Genomic DNA, 22,227 nt, shown 5'->3' with positions numbered 1-22,227 from the left:
GACATGTCAAGTTCAGACAACGATTAGCTGAATTATGAATTTGGCGGTAGAATTTAAAATTACTTGCAAAACGGTCAAACAAGTAGTCAATATTTCCTTAACTTTAAAAATAAGTTATACAGATTCTATTCTTTTTATAGTGAGAATCAATATTGAACACATATTAACATAAGGTATAAATTCGTTATTGTATATATTCATTAGGAGCTTATATAAAAAATTATACTACAGATCATACTTTAATTAACGGCGCGAAAAAAAGTTTCTTTTATTTATTGTTTTGTTTTTAGATTACTTGTCTACTATAGTCCAAATCTCTGGTACAATAAATATAAGTGCTGCAATGGTATTCAATATTTTCATAATTTTCTTTATTAAATAGTATCATTTCGAATGCTCGATCATATCGGCTAAAAAGTTTAAATTAAATAAATGATTATACACTATAATTAGTTACATATTACACTTATAGTATTCTCTAATTTTAAACAAAATAATGTTTTGTGATAAAATATGAATTGTTTAATTTGATAGGTTTGACGAACGGCAACAGAACAGCTAAGTTTGTACCTATTTTCCGTTATAAAATGGTTAGTAATATCATAAATTTTAGATTTATAAAATAAATCAATTAGAAACAAATCCTTAAATTAATGGTGTCTGTTACTTTATTTTGTAGGATCCTGAAATTTCAGTACAACATGCTACAATTGAGGATATTAAAAGGTTTTTAGAGATCATAAACAATAGTGACGACATTGAAACTCAAGTAAAATTATTTTCAGTTATCGCATATCATTTGGTTTCACAGGTATTAAATTAGTTTTATATTTATAAAACATAGATACTTGCATAATGTTGTGTTTTCCTTAGACCACGACAGTGACAATCAAGCATACAGCCCATCTGATGGTAAATTGTTACCGTAGCCTATGGACATCTTAAACACTCGAGCAGCAGAGAGCGAGTTGCCGACCCCCCTTTCATAAAATATCTTTACGACTTTTTTACAGACCACAGTATACTGTATAGCTGTAGTCTGTAAAAAACTCGGCATGTAGATACACTGTAGGAGACCACTAGGTACTAATCTATATTGACGGCAACCATTGTGATGTAACGGTATAACTCAGTCGCAGGTAGTAGACTCGATTTTAAAAAGATTTTGATTTGTCAAGTGTTTTGTAAAAAACTTAGATAGGTACCTATGTGGCGACGTGACTTGTGTGCGATGCATAGACATACTCGTACATTTAATTTAGATTCTTTCAATTGTTTAGTCGTGTAGGGCAATAAACTTACATATTTTGTATATATTTAAAAGCTGTTACTTTTATGTGTCTAATATATTTCCAGGGTACCCATAGAGAAGTAATTACCACAAGCAACATTATATATGACAAAATATACCACGTTCTTAGTAGGTGTCTGCCTAGAATTACGACCATCATTTTAAACTTCGTGTCAGCTTTGGTATACGACGATGCTGGTTTAACCACAAGGCAGAGTTTGGTGCAGTATGCACGAAATATGATTAGAATCAGCGGCTCTTTGTCGCTCATATGTAATCTATTTATTAGTTGTATGATGGTAAGAAGTATATGTTATTTATATATAAATAGGTATACTAGTCTTTATCTTATTGTACCCAATCGGCATACTAAACCGTACTAATATTGCTATGGACCAGTCGTCTTTCTGTCAGTCCGTATTTCTTTCCTACTTAAAAAAATGTAGTTGGCTTGATGATAGTATCTACTATTAATATTTAAATGGTATGAGGTTATGGTTTAAATGTTATGCCGGCAGTGTATGGTGTAGGTTCTCCACGCGGTCCCCTTGGTAATCGTCATGAACAATTCCTGGTGAATTCGACCAGTTGCAGCTTATACTAATCTGACGTTAGTTGTTGGTGCCATACTCTACTGGTGCTCCGGTAGTACATGCAACAGTGCAGGCGTGGCATTTGAAAAAAGAGATAAACGGATCGATTCTTTACAGCATCAAGATACTTGGAGAGCTCTATGTCGATGTCTCGCTGAAGTTTGTCGAAATTCACATGAAAATCAAATTTATTGCTCGCACCTTATTCCAACGGTAAGGTCAAATTCAAATTAAATATTTACTGTTTAAACATTATTAACAAATATATTTATTAGTTAATTTCTCTAGGGTGTACGAAGATGTTGTAATGGCGACACGGATGCTGCGTTGGTTCTACAAAGTTTGTTGCATAATCAGGACCGCAATGTCCAACTATTTATTGGGTGTAATGGATTATTAATTTTTAACAGGTTGGTGATAAAAATAATTTATAATAATAGCCAGCTAATACTAGATTAGCTATATCTGTCGCCAAACAGAAATAGAATATGCAAGTTATGGTGGTAGTGAAATATTAGGGTACGGAGTGTTTGAATCAAACTTTCTATTTTAGCAACAAACTGACTTACTGTCTTTTTCGTTTAAAGATATGCATCTTTGAAATAGTAATAGTACATTGTCTTTATCTACAAAGTATAAATGTGCAATATTAAAACATTCGCTTACATTTTTAAGCAGGCTGTTATTGTTTCATATGGCTAAATTCGTAAACTTCAATGACGATAGTTAATAAACTAAATTTCAGTACTTATTTATTTTAGATGTTTATAAAACGTAATGTACTCTTTATAATTTTAGGCAGGTATTACAAACAAGCGCCTATCTTCATCTATTGTATACAGTTACACAAAACTCGAAAGGGGTAAATATGCTTATAAACAATATTGATCTCCTAAATATTATACGCGACTTTATAAAGCTATACGGAATGGGTTCTTGCGTAAGTATCTATATTTAGGTATTATAATACATGTTTGTTTTATATTTTCATAATTGCTATTCAATGCTGATTATTCACGATACTCTCTATCTTACAGGTTGGGCAATGGTCGATTATAATTCTCCACAATGTAAACACACATACTACCGGTTAGTGTATTTAAGTCAATCATCCTCCTCCCTCCCAGCCCTTTCCTAATTCTTTCTCCTACCCGTCCCTTTTTGAAAGGCCTGATGTTGCAGATGCTAATCTATGCAATAAAAAATAATATAAACTATAATTATTTATCTTTAAACAATTAAACATTTTTAGGCTTAGAAATAAATATAGAAAAGGATGACAATAACGACGACCTAGAACTACATAATGGTAAAAAGCATAATGATAAACCCAATCAGAAATCTAATATGATAGACTCTAACGATAGTAATACAACTGGGTTACTATTCAATATTCATAGGGAATTTTTTGAATGTAAACCAAATAAAAATAACAATATAGCTTTTAAAAACAGCGATAGAAAAGACGACACTATTGGAATATACACTAAAAATAATGATAATCTAATTAGGAAACTCACTAATTCACAGAATATGAATTCTGTACATAGAAGTTACGTCAATGACATGCCATTTTCATATCTGTTAAAACAAAGTTTTTATGATTCTACCAGAGAATCTGAAGAAAAAATATATAACAATGATAACACGTTTAGTTATGAAGGAGAGTTTGGTCATACAAAAACTAACAATGTAAATATGCACAAGGAATATATAGATAAGACTAACTATAAGTCCCGAAGTAATTTATATAAATATAATAATATTGTAAATGAAGATCTGAGCATATTAGAATTCAAACCAACTATTGTATCGACACCAAAAATAAGTTTTAGAGTTAAAACAAATGCATCCCATTTACTTATGACTGAATTAAAAAGAATGAAAGATAGTCACAAACAGAATAGAAGACGTCGGAGGAATATCAAACCAAAAAATATAGAAAATGATATTAAGCACAGAACTATTAGTGGCAGGCTGTTTAGTGTTATTAATGATTCATGTACAACATTTGTAAAAACAGTAAAAAATATATTTAAATCTAAAAAGTATCCTGATGTCGTAAAGCATAAAGAGGATAAACCATCTGGTAATCATTTTTGTACTGAAAAAGAAGCATGCAGCTACAGTTTTACTAATTATATGCGCCTCAGAGATGCTATCTTAGACAATAAAACAGATAGCAATAACAATACTGTACGCAGTATCAATTCAGATAATACAAGTAACAAGTCATGTGAAACATGTAACGATACATTTGTTTTAAAAGATAAGTTGGTTAATGATCAAAATTTAAGGCATACTTTAAAAAAGCTCAAGTTAGGTATTAATTTATACGGATGCGATTTTAGGGTAAGTAAATGAAGGGTCGGTAAAACTATATATTCAATAATAAAAATATATGTATACTACGATGGTGACAAACAAGCATACGGCGTATCTGATGGTAAATGGTTACCGTTACCTACGGACCTTTATCCAATACTACATGCCATACTGTTAGAAAATTTAAACATTTCTCTTAAAGCTGTATGTTCCCGACCACGCTCTATTCAAAACGTGCTACTATGAAAATTTTCTAACAATAACCAATTAATCTACGAAACTTTATCCATAGGATTAGGCAATTAATATTGTCAACGTTCACACTAGTCAGATTTTCTTTAACCGTTATACTGCTGAGTATTTTTTCACATACTGTGCAGAAATCATTTAAACATTTTTGAAAAATAAGTCCCTCCTAATTAAGTGTACGTAATTTGAAAGCATGTGCAGCCATTGGATTGTTTTCAGAATAATGAATAAAATACATTTTTATACTGTAATAATAGATTAAAGCGCAACATAAAAATTTCGATTGAAAGTAATGTTATCCCTCATAGAGACTTTTAAACTCCTCTCATCCAAATTAGAGGAGACACAAGGTCTGTGAATAGATATAGAACGAACACCGATGAATATCTACATGGTAGTTTTACTGCGCGGTTTTTTAAGTTTTACTCTCCTCTTAACAATATCCCGGAAAACATTGTTAAATTGCCACGTTAATAATTCTTGCCCAGTTTTTTAAAATATTTATATTATCTAGTATACATAATAATATATATAATTAGGTAAATGTTTATAAATGTAGTAAACAAAAATATATAGATATTATTACACTTTCAGAAAATCTCTACTGCTCTGTGGCCACGAGAAAGATATATGACGCCTGAAGTGCTTTATAATCTTTATCGAAAATTAATATTGAAATAAATATTTACGCCACAACTTCAAGTTCAACTTCTATTGTTTAATAAATACATTTGTAATTAAAAATTTATGACATATTTACATCACTATAAATTAATTTATTATTGGTTTAAGTGGGTAAATTTAAATCTTCACAGCTTGCAATAAGCTGATTCATGCCGAACCATATCTTTTGTTATATCAGCAACTGTAGGTGTTCCTGAAAGGGAAAATATTTAACTTAGACCATAATATTTTGAACTTTGTATAAACCTGCTAAAATTTTCCTATATCTTATTATTATCATTTTAATTATTTCTATTACTGCACAAATATTTTTAATTAGTCATGTAAAATTTATTTAATTCCTTATAAACTCATATTTTTAACTATTCTTATGCCTACCTACTTTTGCCCGCGGATTACCTTTACAGTTTCACAGGTGAGTTCTGTGGGGTTAAAGAATGGATTACATTTAGTTTCCGGTCAAAATATACTACTACGAAGTAAGGATGAGGGCATCACTATCGGTTTAAACAACGTCTTATGCCATCGTACTTTGACCACATCATGAAACAGGAAACTGGGGGCGATCGAGGTGTACTAGAAGCGCCCGCATACACTGCGATACCTGGTATAGGCTGAATACGGGTGTGAAGAGCACCAGGTCCGGTGACTGGCGCTGTTTGACGGGGGCTAGATCTTGTATTCGTAGTATAGTGGGAGCAATATTATTAATAGGTTTTGGTGAGATTTTACAGAATTTAAGTGAATTGTGATGTTTCCTTTTGATTTATAACGAGCAATTTGATATCTAGGTGCATAATAGGTGCTGCGAAGCGTAGCTACAACGCGGCAACTTTAATACTGTGATATGTTTTAGAAAACACACTGTTAGATTTTTACCCGCACTAAGCTCTAATCGAAATAATTTTTATATTATCTTTAATAGGATTCGAGGTTCTGATTAACTAACCTGCTATTTGGAACGTATGTTCAAGTTCATTGCGGAATATGCTTAACATCCTTTGCACTCCTGCCTGACCACCTACTGCTAAGCCCCAAAGTGCCGGACGCCCCACGAAAACCTTAAGAGATAAGAATATTTTAATGTAAATTTAAAGTAACTGAAGAAATTAGACTTTTTTTTATTTAGAATAGCAGACTTGCTCTCAACTTCTTGATTGTTCGACTTTTTAAATTGTGCTACTCAATTAAAAATATACTATACCATTTTTGCTCCAAGTGCTAACGCTTTATAAACGTCTGTACCCGTCATAACGCCACCGTCTAAATATACTTCAACGTTGTAATTTGTAACAGCTTCAATAATCTCAGGTAAAACTTCAATCTGAAAGCAAAGTAGAGTCAATTCAATAACTCTTATGAAAGCTTAGTTCTAGGATCGAAAAATATTTGTACACAATCATTTTATTTAGAAACTGGAAATGTCACCGTTGCTGGCACTCCATCTAATTGTCTGGCGCCGTGATTTGAAACCAAAATGGCAGAGCATCCCGCGTCAATAGCTTTCACAGCATCATCACCTCGCAGAATACCTTTAGCTATTATAGGTAATTTAGTTATACTGAAAAGAAAAAAAAATAGTATTGACAACATCAATCGAAGGGTATAAAACACTAGGAATTAAAAAAAAATATGATGTATGTTTTTATCTTTTCTTATTTAATAATCCAGATTGATCCCGATCAGCATTTGTCTATAAATATTATGAATATCTTTATTAACCCATTAATGGCCAAACAAAAATTACAAGGTTTTTTTCAGATTTCGCTTTATTACAATCATAACTATAAAGTATATAAGGACATAAAATAAGAGAAAAAAAGTTGTTCTAACTTTCAGCAATTTACAGGGGTGTACTCAAATGAGTACTACACTGGACACTTAAAGGTGAAATTTTTCAAAATATAGCGCTATGCTATGTTATGCGACATTTCTTGTACTCCCATCTAACTCTTGATTTTCAAGTTATACAGCGTAATTATTTTTCAAGTTTTTTAGGGAAATATCCCACGCCATCTTCAATCGGATCAATATCGGGACTTCTATATCTTCATCTAGCGATCAATACAAAGCTTCACGAGGCTGTTTGTGGTTGCCAGTTAATATAAATATCCTTGAAAACTTAATCAAATTCAAATAGTCAAGTTGAAATGTATGCTTATTATTTTGATTTACATAGAATCTACTATTAGAAATAATGTTTTCAATGACCTCCTCATCAAATAGTTTTTCAAATATATGTACTGGATTTAGATCTCTGAGTTCATCTTTTATTGTGGTCTGACTGACAATCATATACTTCAGACCTACAGTTAGGTCTTGAAAAGTATATCGGTGAACACTTTCGCCAAGCCGGCGCAGGCGTTTTCTGCTGGTCTGTACGACGAGTTCGTTTTGCAACTAATGGTTCGGCATCACTGCTGTTATTGTCATCAGAGAGTGTTTCGTGAGTACGTTCAAAAACAGAACCAGATACATCTTGCAGTTGATTAATGCACTATAAATGATATCATCATGAGGGCCCTCTTCTTTATCAGTTATTGCACTAGAATCTGGTGGAATCATGGATAAATCAAACTGTGCTTCTAAAATGGCTTGGATGATACCTCAAGGCCTGCATAGCGATTAGCAGTTCTAAACTCACCGCAACTCATTGTAAACTATCTCAAAAAAAGTAATTTACATTGACTTGAGTACTACTTTTCTAACATGCATTTGGCCATTGTACTCAATTGAGTACAGTGACATAAATATTATACACTGTACTCAATTGAGTACAGTGACGTAAATTTTGAAATAACTTAGAGTGGCTTACCAAATATTGTAAGCGGTGGAGACGGAAGCAGATACTGGTATTACACACTAGAAGGGATCGGGCGAGTAGGTACACGACACGACACGAACACTAACACTATTATTTACAATTTGCAGAACGCATACATGACACACACTTTTTTCAGTTTTTTTTGAGAGTGACAATAAACAAGGAGGGTAGCCCTAGTAACCACTCTAGTCATAGACTTTATACTAGCGCTATTCAACCTTAACACTTATTAGTTAGTACCAATAGACAAATACTCTTGTATTCAAAGGAATAAATCATATTTATTTACTTAGAATTATAACCGAAAAATTAAAAAATATACCTAAATATAATAACGAAAACTTACCTGTAGTGACTTAAAACTCATAACTTTGACAACTCGTAATCTTAACTTTTCCGAAAGTACCTCCAGTTTACTTTATTTTACTTATTAAATGATGGACTGTCTTTAAAAAAATAATAACCTACAATTAAAATAAATAAGAAAAAAAAATATTTTTGCCTGTACTCAATTGGGTACAGCGACCGGTAATGGGTTAAGAAAACATGTAAACGTATTTATTTGGGTACTGTGTTTGGTATCCAATTTAGTCTATAAATATGAATCAGGGTTGGTAAACCACTATTAGACCGTGTTACTCTCATTTTATGAAGTTTAATTATTAATATTTCTTTTGGCGACGTACCTCTTTAACCATTTTATGTCATCCCATGTCAACGACTTGTCAAACAAATTTTTAACATACTCCGTTAAACCGCTACCACTTTCGGATTTGTTAATTTTATTTGCTAGTTCACCTTCAAAATTTGCAAGCCTGTGAAGTATTATGTAATATAAAATTTATATACCGTAACATTATTATGATGTTTTAAAATGCTGTAATAAATAATTACTGACTTTAAATGTGGTGGCAATGTAAATCGATTTCGAACATCTGCTCTTCGAATCCCAAATAGTGGTGTGTCCACAGTTAGGGCAATTGCGCTGTAACCGGCATTTTCTGCTCTTAACACCAATTTTTTGGTAACATTCCTGGAAACAAGTTATTAATGGTAATCTTTTAAGACATCAAAAATATAAAAAAGAATACAATCATATATAGTTAGCTTGAATACATTAGAATGATAAAGCGATGATGCCTCGGTAAATGGTGTGGTATAGGTATATAGTATTGGCAAGTGGCAATTTTCGCTATACCATGTCATGTGATTATATAATTTGACAGCTGTGGTTCCTTTTGTTACGTCGCCATTCCGAAAGTCTTATACCTCCGTACCCTGTAATTTCACTCACGCTATACCTCATCCTCCAAATGCAATACGGCCAGGTAACGGGATCCTTATATAAAGATGAATAGTAAGGGCATTATTACCAATGTACCATGTTAAGTCGACCTCCACGCGGTCTTCCGTGGTTAATTCTTTTTAATTTCGCTACGATGGGTTAACTAATTTGTTTTCATACTCATCCTATATACGGCTGGTGCCCCGCCAATTTACCGATAGCGCAGGCAAATGCAGTATTTCATCATGCATATAAAATAAAACGCAAAAACTAAGAGAGTTCCTTTCAGGGCGTAGGCGAAAAATGCCTCGCAGACGACTTTGCAGAAAGTCTATATCGGTAATAAATAATATAAGCATATAAAAACCAACCTATCACTATAAATGTATAGCTGAAACCATTTGATTCCATGAGGCGCAGCTTCTGCAACTTCCTCTATGGAACTTGTTGCTATAGTGCTGAGTGTATAGATTGTTTTCTCAGCTTGTGCAGCTGAAAAATTCAAAACACCGATGAATAATTTTATTATATCTAATGAGGTCTCTTTACAAAAAGATGATGAGACCATACCTTTAACATTAGCAAGTTCTCCATCAGGATGGGCCATTCGTTGCATAGCTGTGGGAGATATACCGATAGGCATTGAAACTTCATGTCCTAATACAGTGGTGCGTAGATCGGTACTATCAACTCCTATTAAACATTTTGGTCGAATACGTAACCTGTAATACAATTACAATTGTTTCTTCATTTTTATACCTACTTAGAAATCATTTATATTAAAAATAAGTTTACCTTTGAAAGCCTTTTCTGTTCTCGTTCAATGTCTGTTCCTCAGTTGCACCACTCCTATAATAATCTCTTGCTGCTTTAGGCAACAATTCAATAGCTGCATTTTCTAAATCTTTTACGGATAAATATTTTTCCATGGTTATAATACAAGTTAAAGAGAAACGTAGCTGGCAGTGTATTTAAAGATACTGTGGTTTATCAATGTATATATAATGTGGATATCGTGTATATATTATAGATACTTATAGTAACGGGTTATAGGTCAAATTATATTATCTATTATAGCAATCATAATTTAACAAAGATTCAAAACAATTGTAATAACCAAACGATAAAATATGCAAGTAAATTAATTAAACTGATTAATAGATGTTTATATGAATTACTACTCGATGGATTTATATTATTTTTTTTAATTCCGCTACAATTAACATGTGTGAGACTACGAATATTCGGTGTGGAAACCTGACCAGCGCTACGACCTTCTCCAGTGGTGATCAAATTCCGACCGTTGTTGAGTCTACACCAATATCGCGACAAGTGTTTCGCCTCTAAACGAGGCATCATCAGGCGTTAATTAGAGTTCGGGTACAGCTCGGAAGCCTATTGTTGACCAAACCGCGTTTGGTCGCCGATGAGTCAACACTAGGCTTCCGAGCTGTACCCCCGAGGGTGTAGACTAATGTAGATGTAGACTAATAACGGTCGGAATTTGATCACCACTGGAGAAGGTCGTAGCGCTGGTCAGGTTTCCACACCGAATATTCGTAGTCTCACACATGTTAATTGTAGCGGAATTAAAAAAAATAATATAAATCCACCGAGTAGTAATTCATATAAACATCTATTAATCAGTTTAATTAATTTACTTGCATATTTTATCGTTTGGATATTACAATTGTTTTGAATCTTTGTTAAATTATGATTGTTATAATAGATAATATAATTGTATAATAGATAAAATAATATAAATCCATCGAGTAGTGAAATGGACTTCCGCAAAATAACACCTAATTCGATTAAATTTATATGAATTAGTGTAAAGTCTCAGTATTTATATTTTTTTGGGATGGAGAGATTTAAGAGCTAACAATGCTAACATGGAGTGCAAGATTTTGGACGATATTGGTCCCCTACTAAAACAGTACCATTTTCAACTCGGTAAAACATTTAGAATTATTTAATAAATAGAAAATAGTTGTTCACCAAATAATAAATATTTCAGGATTTAATGAAACAGATTGCTATTACATGTGCAGAGCATTACAGGTGAACATTCATTTTCGCAACGTTTTGTACAGCCTACGACGAGCGTTTCCATTATTACATTGGTTACGAGTTTAAAACAACGCAAATAATCTATACATATACATATATAAAATTGGAGCGTGTTTGTAATATTGAAATAATCGTTTTTTACTACATGCATATGTATATCAATACGGTCCATATACTAAATTACATTTTCTACAATTTTTGTGTCTGTCTGTTTGTTCAGGCTAATCCCTGAAATGGCTGGACTGATTTTGACGGGACTTTTTTGGGAGGTAGCTGATGGAATAAGGAGTAACTTAGGCTACCTTTATTTTAGAAAAATTCTTTTATTTTAGAAAAATAAAGTTAAATTCCACGCGGACGAAGTCGCGGTTGCAGGTAGTAAATAAATAAAACACAAAACATATATTTCCAATTTATTTTTTGATTTTAATATTATAATATCTGTATGAATGCTACTCCATGAGCATTTCTGTATAATGTCAAATGCTATTCAACATTATATTTGCCATAGAAATGTTAGGTACACAAATCTTAACTGATCTAATAATTACCCAATGAGACCTCTTACACATTTTGCAAATGTTTATATTGTGATATATTTCATCATAATTATCGAGGTATTCTCAAGCGAACTTAACTATTTATTATCAAAACAAATTTTCACATGTCACTTTTACTTTGTTCTGATATTACAATTAAATGTAGAGTAGAGACTTTTTGTATACACGTGAATTTGCGAGTTTCGAATTAATATTACAATCACAATTTCATTATCTGATACTCGCGAATACTAAGCCGGTATAAATTTCATTTTTGTGTGTGGCGATTGATTTTATATTAATTAGCCTGATCATTTTTCTTCTCTATGACTTAATACAATATAATTAATCACATTTTCTTCATTCAACAAAATATTTTTAATTTATGCATTTTATAAAAGATACAAAACATTTCAATTACTAAGCTATAAGAAAAAGGGCGACCATTATTCCCTCATCTTTAACTCCATCTTTGGTAATAACTTTAACAACGACGACAGCGGTTACTCAATTCGACTTCTAATTTAGTAATTAAATCTGGTTTTTTTTTTTCACGACTTTGTCCATGAATTACATCGAATATTTGAAAGGCGAACTACAAAATTTATAATAGCCTTAGTTAAAATTAAGGTTGAATAATAAATCAATATGCAGACTATCAGGTTCAAGCAAATTGAGCAAATAAAAGTAAAATAAGGCACAAGGTCTATGCGACCAAAATTTGAAGAATTACCTTATTATATTTAATGCTACATAACAAATAAGAAGTCACAAATATTACGGTGGTTACATTTGAAAGACATTCGCGTAACAAACAATATTATAGATAAATAAATTGCATAGTTATATTCTACAGAAAGTTTTGTACCTAGAGTGGCGGTCAGTGTCGCCCCCTGCGTATATATCTTACATGTCATGTGCGCTGCCTGATAGCCTGGATGTTATTAACATTTAACCACTATATAAAAGGAAAATATTATACAACCGTTATGAAATATAAAAATAAATATTAACATATATTACAAAGCAGAACGTTGAAATAGTGGCAACATTTTCCTGTTAGACTAGTCATTAATACCTATATCTACACCTTCCGTTGAATTAAAAACTATATTTGTATCATATTATAACAATATTTCTATTAAATTATAAACTGACGACTGAATGTTGTTAATATAACCTGTTTAGGCCAGTTTGTCCTGCGGCTTAATGTGATAAGTCATTTTTATGTACATACCATTTGTTGAGACAATTCATACTGACCTAAGATTTGACCACTGCTACTTGTCAAATATACACCGTTTGATGAAATCGACACAATTTAATGCATTGTATTTATATTTAGCGTTTAACACAATAGCAACTGTTAGAGATTAAAACTAGAATAAAAAATATTTTATGTATGACAAAAATTAAAACAATTAACTAGATAAATAAATGCATACATACATTTTATAATTTATCACACATACTGACATACTCAACGTTATATATGAATAAAAGGAAAGATTAATAAGGAAAGGTTATGTGAACTGTCACAACAACAAAGGGTTAATATACCCTAAATTCTTTAAACGCCTGCGCAGATACGGTAGAAACATTGGTGTATTTTTTCTGCACTAAAATACAAACAATGTAATCGCATATTACAATACATCCATATCCGTGTAAGTACATTACAAATAATTATTTTCGCCCACGGACAAATCGACCAAAATTTAATAGTTGTCGTCACGATAAGTAAGAAAATTAATTTTAGTATTATTCTGATTCTCTTTAATTTTTATTGCAAGGTCGATATTAAGTGGACAGATCCGATTCAAGATTAGAAAACAATGACATTATAACTACGTATCACATCACTTGTAGGTTCGGCGAAGTATCCGTATAATCGTATTTATAACAAAAAAAAACGTGTTTAAATCACCTCAAATATGTCCATTGAAGTTTTTCTTTTATCTAAATAATAATGATTTTCGTTATCTTTATTATATTAAGAGTCAAAACTACATAAGATCTGCATCGTTGTCTAATTTACATCAGAGTGGAAAAAATAGGAAAGAATATTAAAATTGAATTGATACACTGTATATACACAAACTATTGGTAAGCAGCATTGCATTTTGTTCAAGACCTGTAGTTTATTATAATGTCATTGTTGATGAAGCAACAAAAGTATGTAGTCTGCATAGGACTATTTAACAACGTCCAATTGTTACAATATTCTAAACGAACAAGCTCAACATAAATTAGTATCTAAATGACCTTATCCTATACATAGTTAATTTAGCTCATCAAAGTGGCAATCGTTAGATAGCACCCACACTGCATTATCAACTAACATCTATAATACCAATTGTCCTGTGTATCGACATTATGGAATAGAATACATGCAAATTACAGTTATATAAAAGACGACGAACCTTTAGTGCCATAAACGCATTGAGTGATGTGAATAAATAATACTCTCTAACTAAATTAATAAAAACTATGCACTCATGTTGGCAGCACAGAAAACAAACACTGGCAAACTCTCTCAATTCTCTGCCGTACTATGCCAAAAATTTAATTTTAATGTATAATTATAATAATCAAATTACAGATATATATTTCTTAATACATGCAATATTAAATGAGTAGTTAATCCAAAATTGTTACTGTGAAGATCTGTGTAACATATTTTATTTAATGATAACAATGTCCACAAATTTAGAATTATGCAATTAGCCAGGTTATTTCAATAATACATACATATAATAAAAAAATGCAACAGGTAACATTGTGACGTTATTTAAGGTGATTTTCTAGACCCAAAACAATTTTGTCAACAAAATATAAAATTTTTCGGCAAAAATAATAACAAAGAGAAATAAAAAAACCGAGTAGTTCTAAATGAAAATCTTAATTTTATAATAGTTTAATTTTGCCTAAAACTCTCCATATTTCGTCAAATTCATTGCCTAACGTTTCTTTTTACATACATTTAAGTGTGAATTTATTTAAAGTTAGTTCTAATAAATACGTTAGGCTCGAGTCCGTTCTTCCAACTACTCAATTTTTGTGTGAAATATATAAAATATGTCCGGAAAATATAGCTGTATAACAACAACTGTAATAGCATGTGACAACGAGACAAAACAGTTTCACTAAGTTAATACACAGATAATTGCAATAGAAAAACAGGCCCAAGCCAACACAATTAAGTTAAGATTATATAAAATTAATATATATTTTATTCTAAAATCTCACTTTTATACAATGTAAAATAACATAATTATATGAATAGCAATTTGTGAGATCGCAGGTAAACATCGCGTTCTAAAAGTGGATTAGGTTCGCACGATTTCATAATAATATTCTGTATAAAATAAATCCTATTTTTAAATGTTGCAATGACGTGGATTATCCTTAATTAAAAAAAAATAAATACTATGGTAATTTAAAGCCGAGCTTAATTTACACGTATATAACTAAAATGTATGCATAAATTAAGTCGCGCAACACACACGCACGTCACAGTGACGCGGCGCGGACGGCGCGACGTGCGACGACCTCCACACGAACTCGCCTATTCTTAACATCACAGAACAAAACTACGGCTAAGCGTCGGCTCGGCGATTCCCACGAACGCACCTTAAACTTAATTTTTATTACGAAACTAGTTTTATGCGATATGCAGGAAACTAGTTGCGCAAAGTAATCAAATTACACGAGATTACTATCAATGACCGCGAAATCAGCATATATCAGCAGCATATAAGCTGTCGCGACACTAGTACCTCACACGTCGGAATCTCATCCAATATTTAATAAAAAAAAAACAAGATTTACATCCACAACCATCGACGATATTAAAGTCGTGAAACTGTTTCGTAATGAAAATTAGGCTTTCAATTCTAAGAACGACGCGGGCGGGAGAGGTAGTTTCCGACACTACACAGAGAGAGTGCGACAAAATAAAAAAGGGGAGTGGAGCCGCGACGACGACGGCTGCGGTGACAGACTAGAGGCACGGCGGGAGGCGGCGGCGGCTCAGGGCTCGCGCGGCGCGTGCGGCGCGGGGGGCGCGGCTTGTACGGGCGGCGAGGGGGGCGCGGGCGCGGGGGCGGGGGCGGGGGCGGGGGCGGAGACGTCGGGCGCGGGCGCGGCGGCGGGCGCCGCCAGCTGTAGGCGTCGCACGGGCGGCTCGTCCTCGTCGACGGCGTCGTCGTCGTCGCCGCTGTCGTCGCCGGCTTCACCCGACGCCGAGCCTTCCGTCGTCTCTCGAGCGTCCTCCTCGTCGTCCTCTTCCTCCGGACATAGCTGATAAGCTCTGAATATTACGTAGACATGATATCAATGGAAATATTATTTAACAACCAAAGAATTCATCTGTTAATATATCACTGCGTATGCGTAATATGAATTACAATTACGAGGTAATTCACATATTTGTAAATGAGGGTTTTGTTTTAGATACTTACTTTTCTAGAGTTTTACGAGCAGAGTTGCTACGTTCGAGAAAGTAGCCGCTAGACGTTTCGTTGGAAGTGCCGGGCGGTGACCATGTACCGTATGACCCATAACCACCGGGCCCGTACTTCTAGAAGCATGCAACAATAATATCAGCAAAACTATAATAAAATAAGTAACAATAAAATTATATTTTCTAATGACCGGAAAGATGTTTTGTAAATGTATTGGGTTATTCTCGGTTGTTATTCCACAGATTTTATTTTCCAAAAACATATTTAAAATTTATAAATTACCAATGCATCTTTAATTAGGTCTTCCCTCCATAGTCAGATGTGCGTCATTTTGCAGTGATAATTATTTATCACATAATGGGCGAATAAAGTACTATGTATTAGTCGGGAAAAATACGAGTCGACATACGGAGCATCCATAAATGACGTTACACCCCTGTACTAAAATTGAAATGTGTTATCAGAAAAACTAAGATCTCTCTCCCTGAAGAGTCCTCGCTGTCATATTTTTTACACGAAGTTAGTGACTTCTCCAATCCCTCGTTAGACAATATCATACTTTGTCTAACGTCACAGGTCACCCTCTAGGTCACGTGTGACGTAATTTATAGACGGCCCTAAAGACAGAGTGCAGGACTCACGCGGTCGAGCTCCTCTTGCAGCCAGAGCAGCAGCTGACGCCATCGTCGGCGCGCGTCGGGCTGCGAGCGCACCGCACGCACGGCGACGGGCGCGCGCGCCATCACGCTCACCACGAGCTTGACGCACGAGTACGCGCGCTTCTGGTAGTGAACGCGTGCGCGCGACGCCGTCTCCAGCAGACCCGGCCGCTCCTCCGACACGCCCTATGCATACCAAACTCAATCACCGACATATCCTACTATGTAGAACCTAGTTTGTGTTGATAGTCTTATACAACAGATATAGATAAATGTAATAGTTTGTTCATATAGATTCGTTGACCAAGGGAGAATTTGTATGTATGTATTATTGTATTATATTTATATTCCTTGTATAAAGCAGTGACTTTTCTAAAATCTTACCTATATACCAATATTATAAAGAGGTAAAGTTAGTGAAGTTGTAGCGGGCATTATCTGGATTTATGGAACCGATTTTGACTTTTCTTTTATCACTGGAAAGCCACGTTATTTATGAGTGTCATAGGCTATATACATCTCGCTATGACCAAATGGGGCGGAGTTGCAACGAAAAATGTTGCAAAAACAGGTTCATTTTATAGGTATTAGGTTAAGGTATGGAAAATCATAAAAAAGGTAAATAAATAAAATAAAAATTAAACCATTTATCTCTTAATTTTTGTTACTTTACATTCCGACCAACAAAGCGGGTACACACAACATATAGGTACCTTAATAACGTTGTGTATACGATGATGCTGCCAGCTATCCTCCATGAGCAGTAGGGCAGCCAGGGCGTCAGCGTGCCGGCGCAACTCGTGGCAATACGCGTATGCCATCTGCCACAGCAGCTCGGCCAGCGCTATACGCGACCAGCCGGCGTGCTCCCAGCACAGGAATTGAAGCAACCGTATACCCTCCTCGCAACCGCAGCAGTCTTCTGTCAGCTTTTTCATGTAAGCCCTAGATAAAAATATGTGCACTTTTAATAATTAACATACCTCAAGTAAAAAGACAAAGGAGATTTCAACCAAGATTATGAATTCTTAGATGGCAGACGAAGAAGTACTAATCAGTCGCGGAAATCGTGTGTATAAAAGTGATGTGAGAGTATATGAACGTTAGTTACCCTGTCTTGTTGTAGAATATGTCTGCGGCGACGGGCGAGAGCGGAGGCCGCGTGGGCGCGGAAGCAGAGGCGGGGGCGGAAACGGAGGCGGCGGCGGCGGCGGCGGGCGGTTCAGCTTGCGGGTTGGGCAGCGGCACGCCGCCGTCGGCCGCGCCCGCCGAGTGGCAGCGCGCGCCCACGTCGCAGCACCGCGCCAGCACAGACACCACCTACGCACACCCACTACTGTACTCATCTCACTCACTACTGTGCTCATCTCACTCACTACTGTAACCATCTCACTCACTCCTGTACCCATCTCACTCGCTCATATTGCATCACCACTACATGCTATCCGAATCTATACCTTACCACGTGTAGCAAAAACTTTTTATCTCTTTTTACGAAAATACGCGGAGGAAGCAGTATGACATTTCGCACACATATAATTTATATACAAAAAGAGTGCAGATATTTTTTTTTTACAAAAATACATTAAATCAATAAAAAACATTATACACACTACCATGTATTTGACACACAAACATTTACTCATTTGCTTATTGTTAAAATCTGTAGTCAAATTGACAATAAATTAATATTTAATATTATTTGTCTATAGCCTTACTAAACGTTAAATTTAATTATAGCCCAATTTCGACCAATAGGCGATCACTAGTATGTCACAATACGCAGTCAGCAATAAATATTCAAATGATAAGTACTACTCGTACTATTTTGCACAAATAGCGCAGTTATAGAACGTTCACAAAGTCCTGTGTCAGTACGCACTACATGCATGCATGTTACTGAAAACGTGGAAGTAATATACACTAGTACCGACATTGCACTGGGCAGACATAGAAAATTATTGTCACAATGTAATTAATGAATATTAATTAACATTTAACAATAAAACAATTGGAATAAGGTTTATTTACTTACTTGATGTATTTTAGCAGATTCTGGATACTGGTATTTTCCCAGTGAAGATGCTGCATCGTCCATGCACAGTGTTAATACTACGTCCAATATTTTTAACTGAAATAAAACAATTTCTATAAAAAATAATACCAAAACAATGTTGTTTAAACGGTGATCGAACAGAAGTGGAAGTGAGGGGAGATTATACAGTGGTACGGGCGTCACATCATAATGTGATGTCTGTTCCTAGCGCTATCATTAGGTGGACGTAAATTTATTTGGCACTACACTTACATAAAGAAACGACGTAGAACAACATACCCTGAGTAGCTGGTGCTTCTCTGCGAGGCCGAGCATGGAGTAGGTGTGGAAGAGGTTGAACAGCAGCGGCAGGTGGCGGTGGTGGTGCGCGTCGGGCGTGACCAGCGCGCGCACGCTGCACAGCACCTGGTCCGACAGCGACGTCGCCTCCTCGCGCGAGCACCACGCGCCGTACCCGCTGCTCACTGCGCACGGACATTCGACTTATACGACACGTTCTTTCACTGGCCATTTAAGCACAGGAAAGCACGCGCGGGTAATACGCAACACAAACCATAAGATAAAGAGATACCGTGTGATGAAGTGCAAGACCACGTTTTAAGTGATATATAAGTCATATATCCAATGCTTTTGTAAAAAGTTCCTGATATTCTTTGATATAATTACAAACTTCCAATATATACGCTGACGGCAAAGTTGTTAGTTTGATAAAGAAGGGGTTATAAGTAATATGGACTGGTGCCACATATTAGCCGAAGACACTTTTTTGAACAGTAAAAACCCAAAACAATAATACTATACCTTGAAACTGATACTACACTACAAAAGCCTGATAAATTATTAAATTATTTGTTGTAAGTGGTTAAATTATTTGTAAACCAAAAACAAGCACACCAGATTTAAATGGGTTTCACGAAAAATGGCGTTACTCTAGTGACATAGAAGTTGAAACAGAGTCAAAAGGTTTTTCCCAGGATGACCTGGAAGTTAGTTATTTGTAGTAAAAAAGAAAAATATTGAACAATTGACTACCTGGCGGGTCTTGAACTGAGAAGTCAGCCAAGAACACTATTATCTTCATGAAAACTAACCGTACTTCAGCAGAAGGGCATGTAAGTAGGTAATCACATAGTCTGAAATAAAAAATGAAGTGCAAACATGTAATTTAATCTGAAATAAGAAAGTTTACCAAAGCAGAAAGTTAACCACAATAAATATGTATTTAAAAAGCATCGAAAGAACGTACGAAACTTGTTTTGAAGATAATGGATTCTACTTACCTATGAGAATGTCTAAACAGATCAGTTGCAAACCACGCCCTCACAGACTGCGAACATCTAAGATGTTGGCACAAAATGTCATGCCTGAAATGAAAATGCATATAATATAATATAATTCTGCCATTGTAATATTTCGTGCTAAAAAGTTTATTTCTTATTCAAATTTTTATACACGCTATAAACAAAATTGAATAAAATGTGACAAGTATGACCTTTTAATGAATTGATAGGGTTTATGAATTACAATTATTTTAAAACAATACATAATGTATTATTTGTGTGTCATATTTACCAATCCGCCGCAGGTCCTCGTAATGCTTTTTTCGAGTGTAAACCAACTTGAAATAAAAATTTGCTTGCCAATTGCACTGCTAACATTGACATTTCTTCTTGTTCTGGACTCTGTAACATTGTGTATATCATATATACTTCTCAGTTGTACAAGTATCAAATTGGTAAGTTATCAAGATGTCACAGATATTCGTTAGTCTCTAATACTTAAATATTATATATACGGATTCTAATGATTTTTTAATCACATATGTATAATATTGCAAATTAAAATATAGCATATTTGCAAACCACTTCACATAGGAAATTAGAAAACATGTTAAAAAATTAAAACTATGTAAACATATAGAATAAGTCAGTCAGTTCATTAAATTAATATTGGAAATTGGTAGTGATAACACCAAATAGAAGGAAAGCCGTCAAAACCAAAATATAAACTAATACAATTACTAGCAAATATCAATCAATCAATTGATAGTATATATTAAAGTACTAGAATTTAAGACGAAACGGTTAAAACTTACCCAAACTGCGCTCTGTGAACCTGGCACCATTTGCAAACGCATGTAACACAGTTTTTTCATAAAATTGAAATGCTCAAGACTAAATTGGTCCTGATTATGTGAGAATGCTATATTACTTCGATGAACTGAAAGCCAGATTGGTCGAGGTATTTCACTTTCCCTAAAAAAAGCATATGTAAATATGAGTTCTAATTATATTAAATGACATTATGATAATTAAAATTATTTCACTGCAATAACATTAACACCAATGTATCCCATATATACAACTTACTTCAAATTCAAATTCTTCATGGATTGTTCAAGACTTGGTGTCTCTATTGTATCTATTCTTGTATAAAACAACATATAAGCATTCCACCACCTTTTCTGACGTTTGTATACTCTCTTGAGCATTTGATCAAATACCTGAAGAATGTTAGAAAATAGTACAGTTAAGAAATGAATTTATGTAGTTAGCTTCACATAATTAGACAATGAAAAGCAGTATTAGCAAAAACAATTGGCAAGGAACGTGTCAAACTGGCTTTATTTATACGCATACCTTATCCATAGTATAAGGCTCATCAGTGGGTCTGCCACGGCCTTAATTAAAAAAATATGAATACTACTAATATGAAATACATTTTGCCTGTTGTCTGCCCAAACATGTAAATATAAAATGGGTATTGAGCATATACTTAAACAGCAAACCAAATTCCAAGTGTATCAGGCAGTATGTATTAGTAATCAGTAGTAATAAAATTATTTCAAATTAATAGCAATATTAATAATAATATCAATTTGTTGCGACAGATGTATGGTACAAAGATGCACCATACCGTATATCTATTTTTAGATCGCAAACCTATACGCTATTACCACCTTAGACCTCAGGAGTGTTAATGCAGTCGGTACTGTTCATATCTATAGATGATGGTTAACACTTTCTATCAGATATTAGCCATAAATAGATTGTCACTTTAGATATATGTATATACAATACAGACCAAGCTAAGTTCAATTACGCCGTTATTGGCTAACTCAACATAAAAAAAGCATAGGACATATACAAGCATAAGATAACATATACTATTTCATTTTAGACTAGT

At 34.1% G+C, this 22,227-nt stretch overlaps 3 protein-coding genes across 3 annotated transcripts in view; 1 reads left to right on the top strand and 2 right to left on the bottom strand.

Annotated features, from left to right (window-relative positions):
- The first annotated feature begins 15 nt into the window (after nt 1-15).
- LOC131844525 (probable cyclin-dependent serine/threonine-protein kinase DDB_G0292550) lies at nt 16-5,139 on the top strand. The gene is made up of 10 exons (XM_059193438.1): nt 16-346; nt 535-590; nt 680-811; nt 1,357-1,590; nt 2,002-2,097; nt 2,173-2,294; nt 2,683-2,824; nt 2,922-2,973; nt 3,137-4,236; nt 5,053-5,139. The coding sequence occupies exons 2-10, from the start codon at nt 588-590 to the stop codon at nt 5,137-5,139; spliced, it is 1,968 nt and encodes a 655-aa protein (XP_059049421.1). The 5' UTR covers nt 16-346; nt 535-587.
- Nucleotides 5,140-5,155: 16 nt separating this feature from the next.
- Nucleotides 5,156-10,238, bottom strand: LOC131844526 (2-Hydroxyacid oxidase 1). The gene is made up of 9 exons (XM_059193439.1): nt 10,047-10,238; nt 9,822-9,973; nt 9,623-9,743; nt 8,865-8,999; nt 8,653-8,781; nt 6,571-6,703; nt 6,347-6,466; nt 6,092-6,203; nt 5,156-5,335 (listed from the first exon to the last, which is right to left on the bottom strand). Exons 1-9 carry the CDS (start codon nt 10,178-10,180, stop codon nt 5,268-5,270), a joined length of 1,104 nt encoding a protein of 367 aa, XP_059049422.1. The 5' UTR covers nt 10,181-10,238; the 3' UTR covers nt 5,156-5,267.
- Nucleotides 10,239-15,373: 5,135 nt separating this feature from the next.
- Nucleotides 15,374-22,227, bottom strand: part of LOC131844529 (probable ubiquitin carboxyl-terminal hydrolase FAF-X) — a 34,801-nt gene continuing 27,947 nt past the window's right edge. Inside the window, exons 39-51 of the mRNA XM_059193442.1 lie at nt 21,411-21,544; nt 21,137-21,296; nt 20,614-20,723; nt 20,322-20,405; nt 20,074-20,174; nt 19,321-19,505; nt 19,021-19,116; nt 18,097-18,305; nt 17,699-17,930; nt 16,968-17,171; nt 16,324-16,442; nt 16,001-16,172; nt 15,374-15,493 (exon numbers count right to left, since the gene is read on the bottom strand). Coding sequence (XP_059049425.1) covers nt 15,374-15,493; nt 16,001-16,172; nt 16,324-16,442; nt 16,968-17,171; nt 17,699-17,930; nt 18,097-18,305; nt 19,021-19,116; nt 19,321-19,505; nt 20,074-20,174; nt 20,322-20,405; nt 20,614-20,723; nt 21,137-21,296; nt 21,411-21,544 — 1,926 coding nt within the window. The remainder of the gene's footprint in view (nt 15,494-16,000; nt 16,173-16,323; nt 16,443-16,967; nt 17,172-17,698; nt 17,931-18,096; nt 18,306-19,020; nt 19,117-19,320; nt 19,506-20,073; nt 20,175-20,321; nt 20,406-20,613; nt 20,724-21,136; nt 21,297-21,410; nt 21,545-22,227) is intronic.

The sequence above is a fragment of the Achroia grisella genome, unplaced genomic scaffold (assembly GCF_030625045.1).
Source record: "Achroia grisella isolate CSIRO2021 unplaced genomic scaffold, CSIRO_AGI_Agris_v1 utg402, whole genome shotgun sequence".
NCBI classification, from domain to species: Eukaryota; Metazoa; Arthropoda; class Insecta; order Lepidoptera; family Pyralidae; genus Achroia; species Achroia grisella.
Note: the sequence above shows the minus strand (reverse complement) of the source record. Positions and strands in the feature narration are given on the sequence as shown.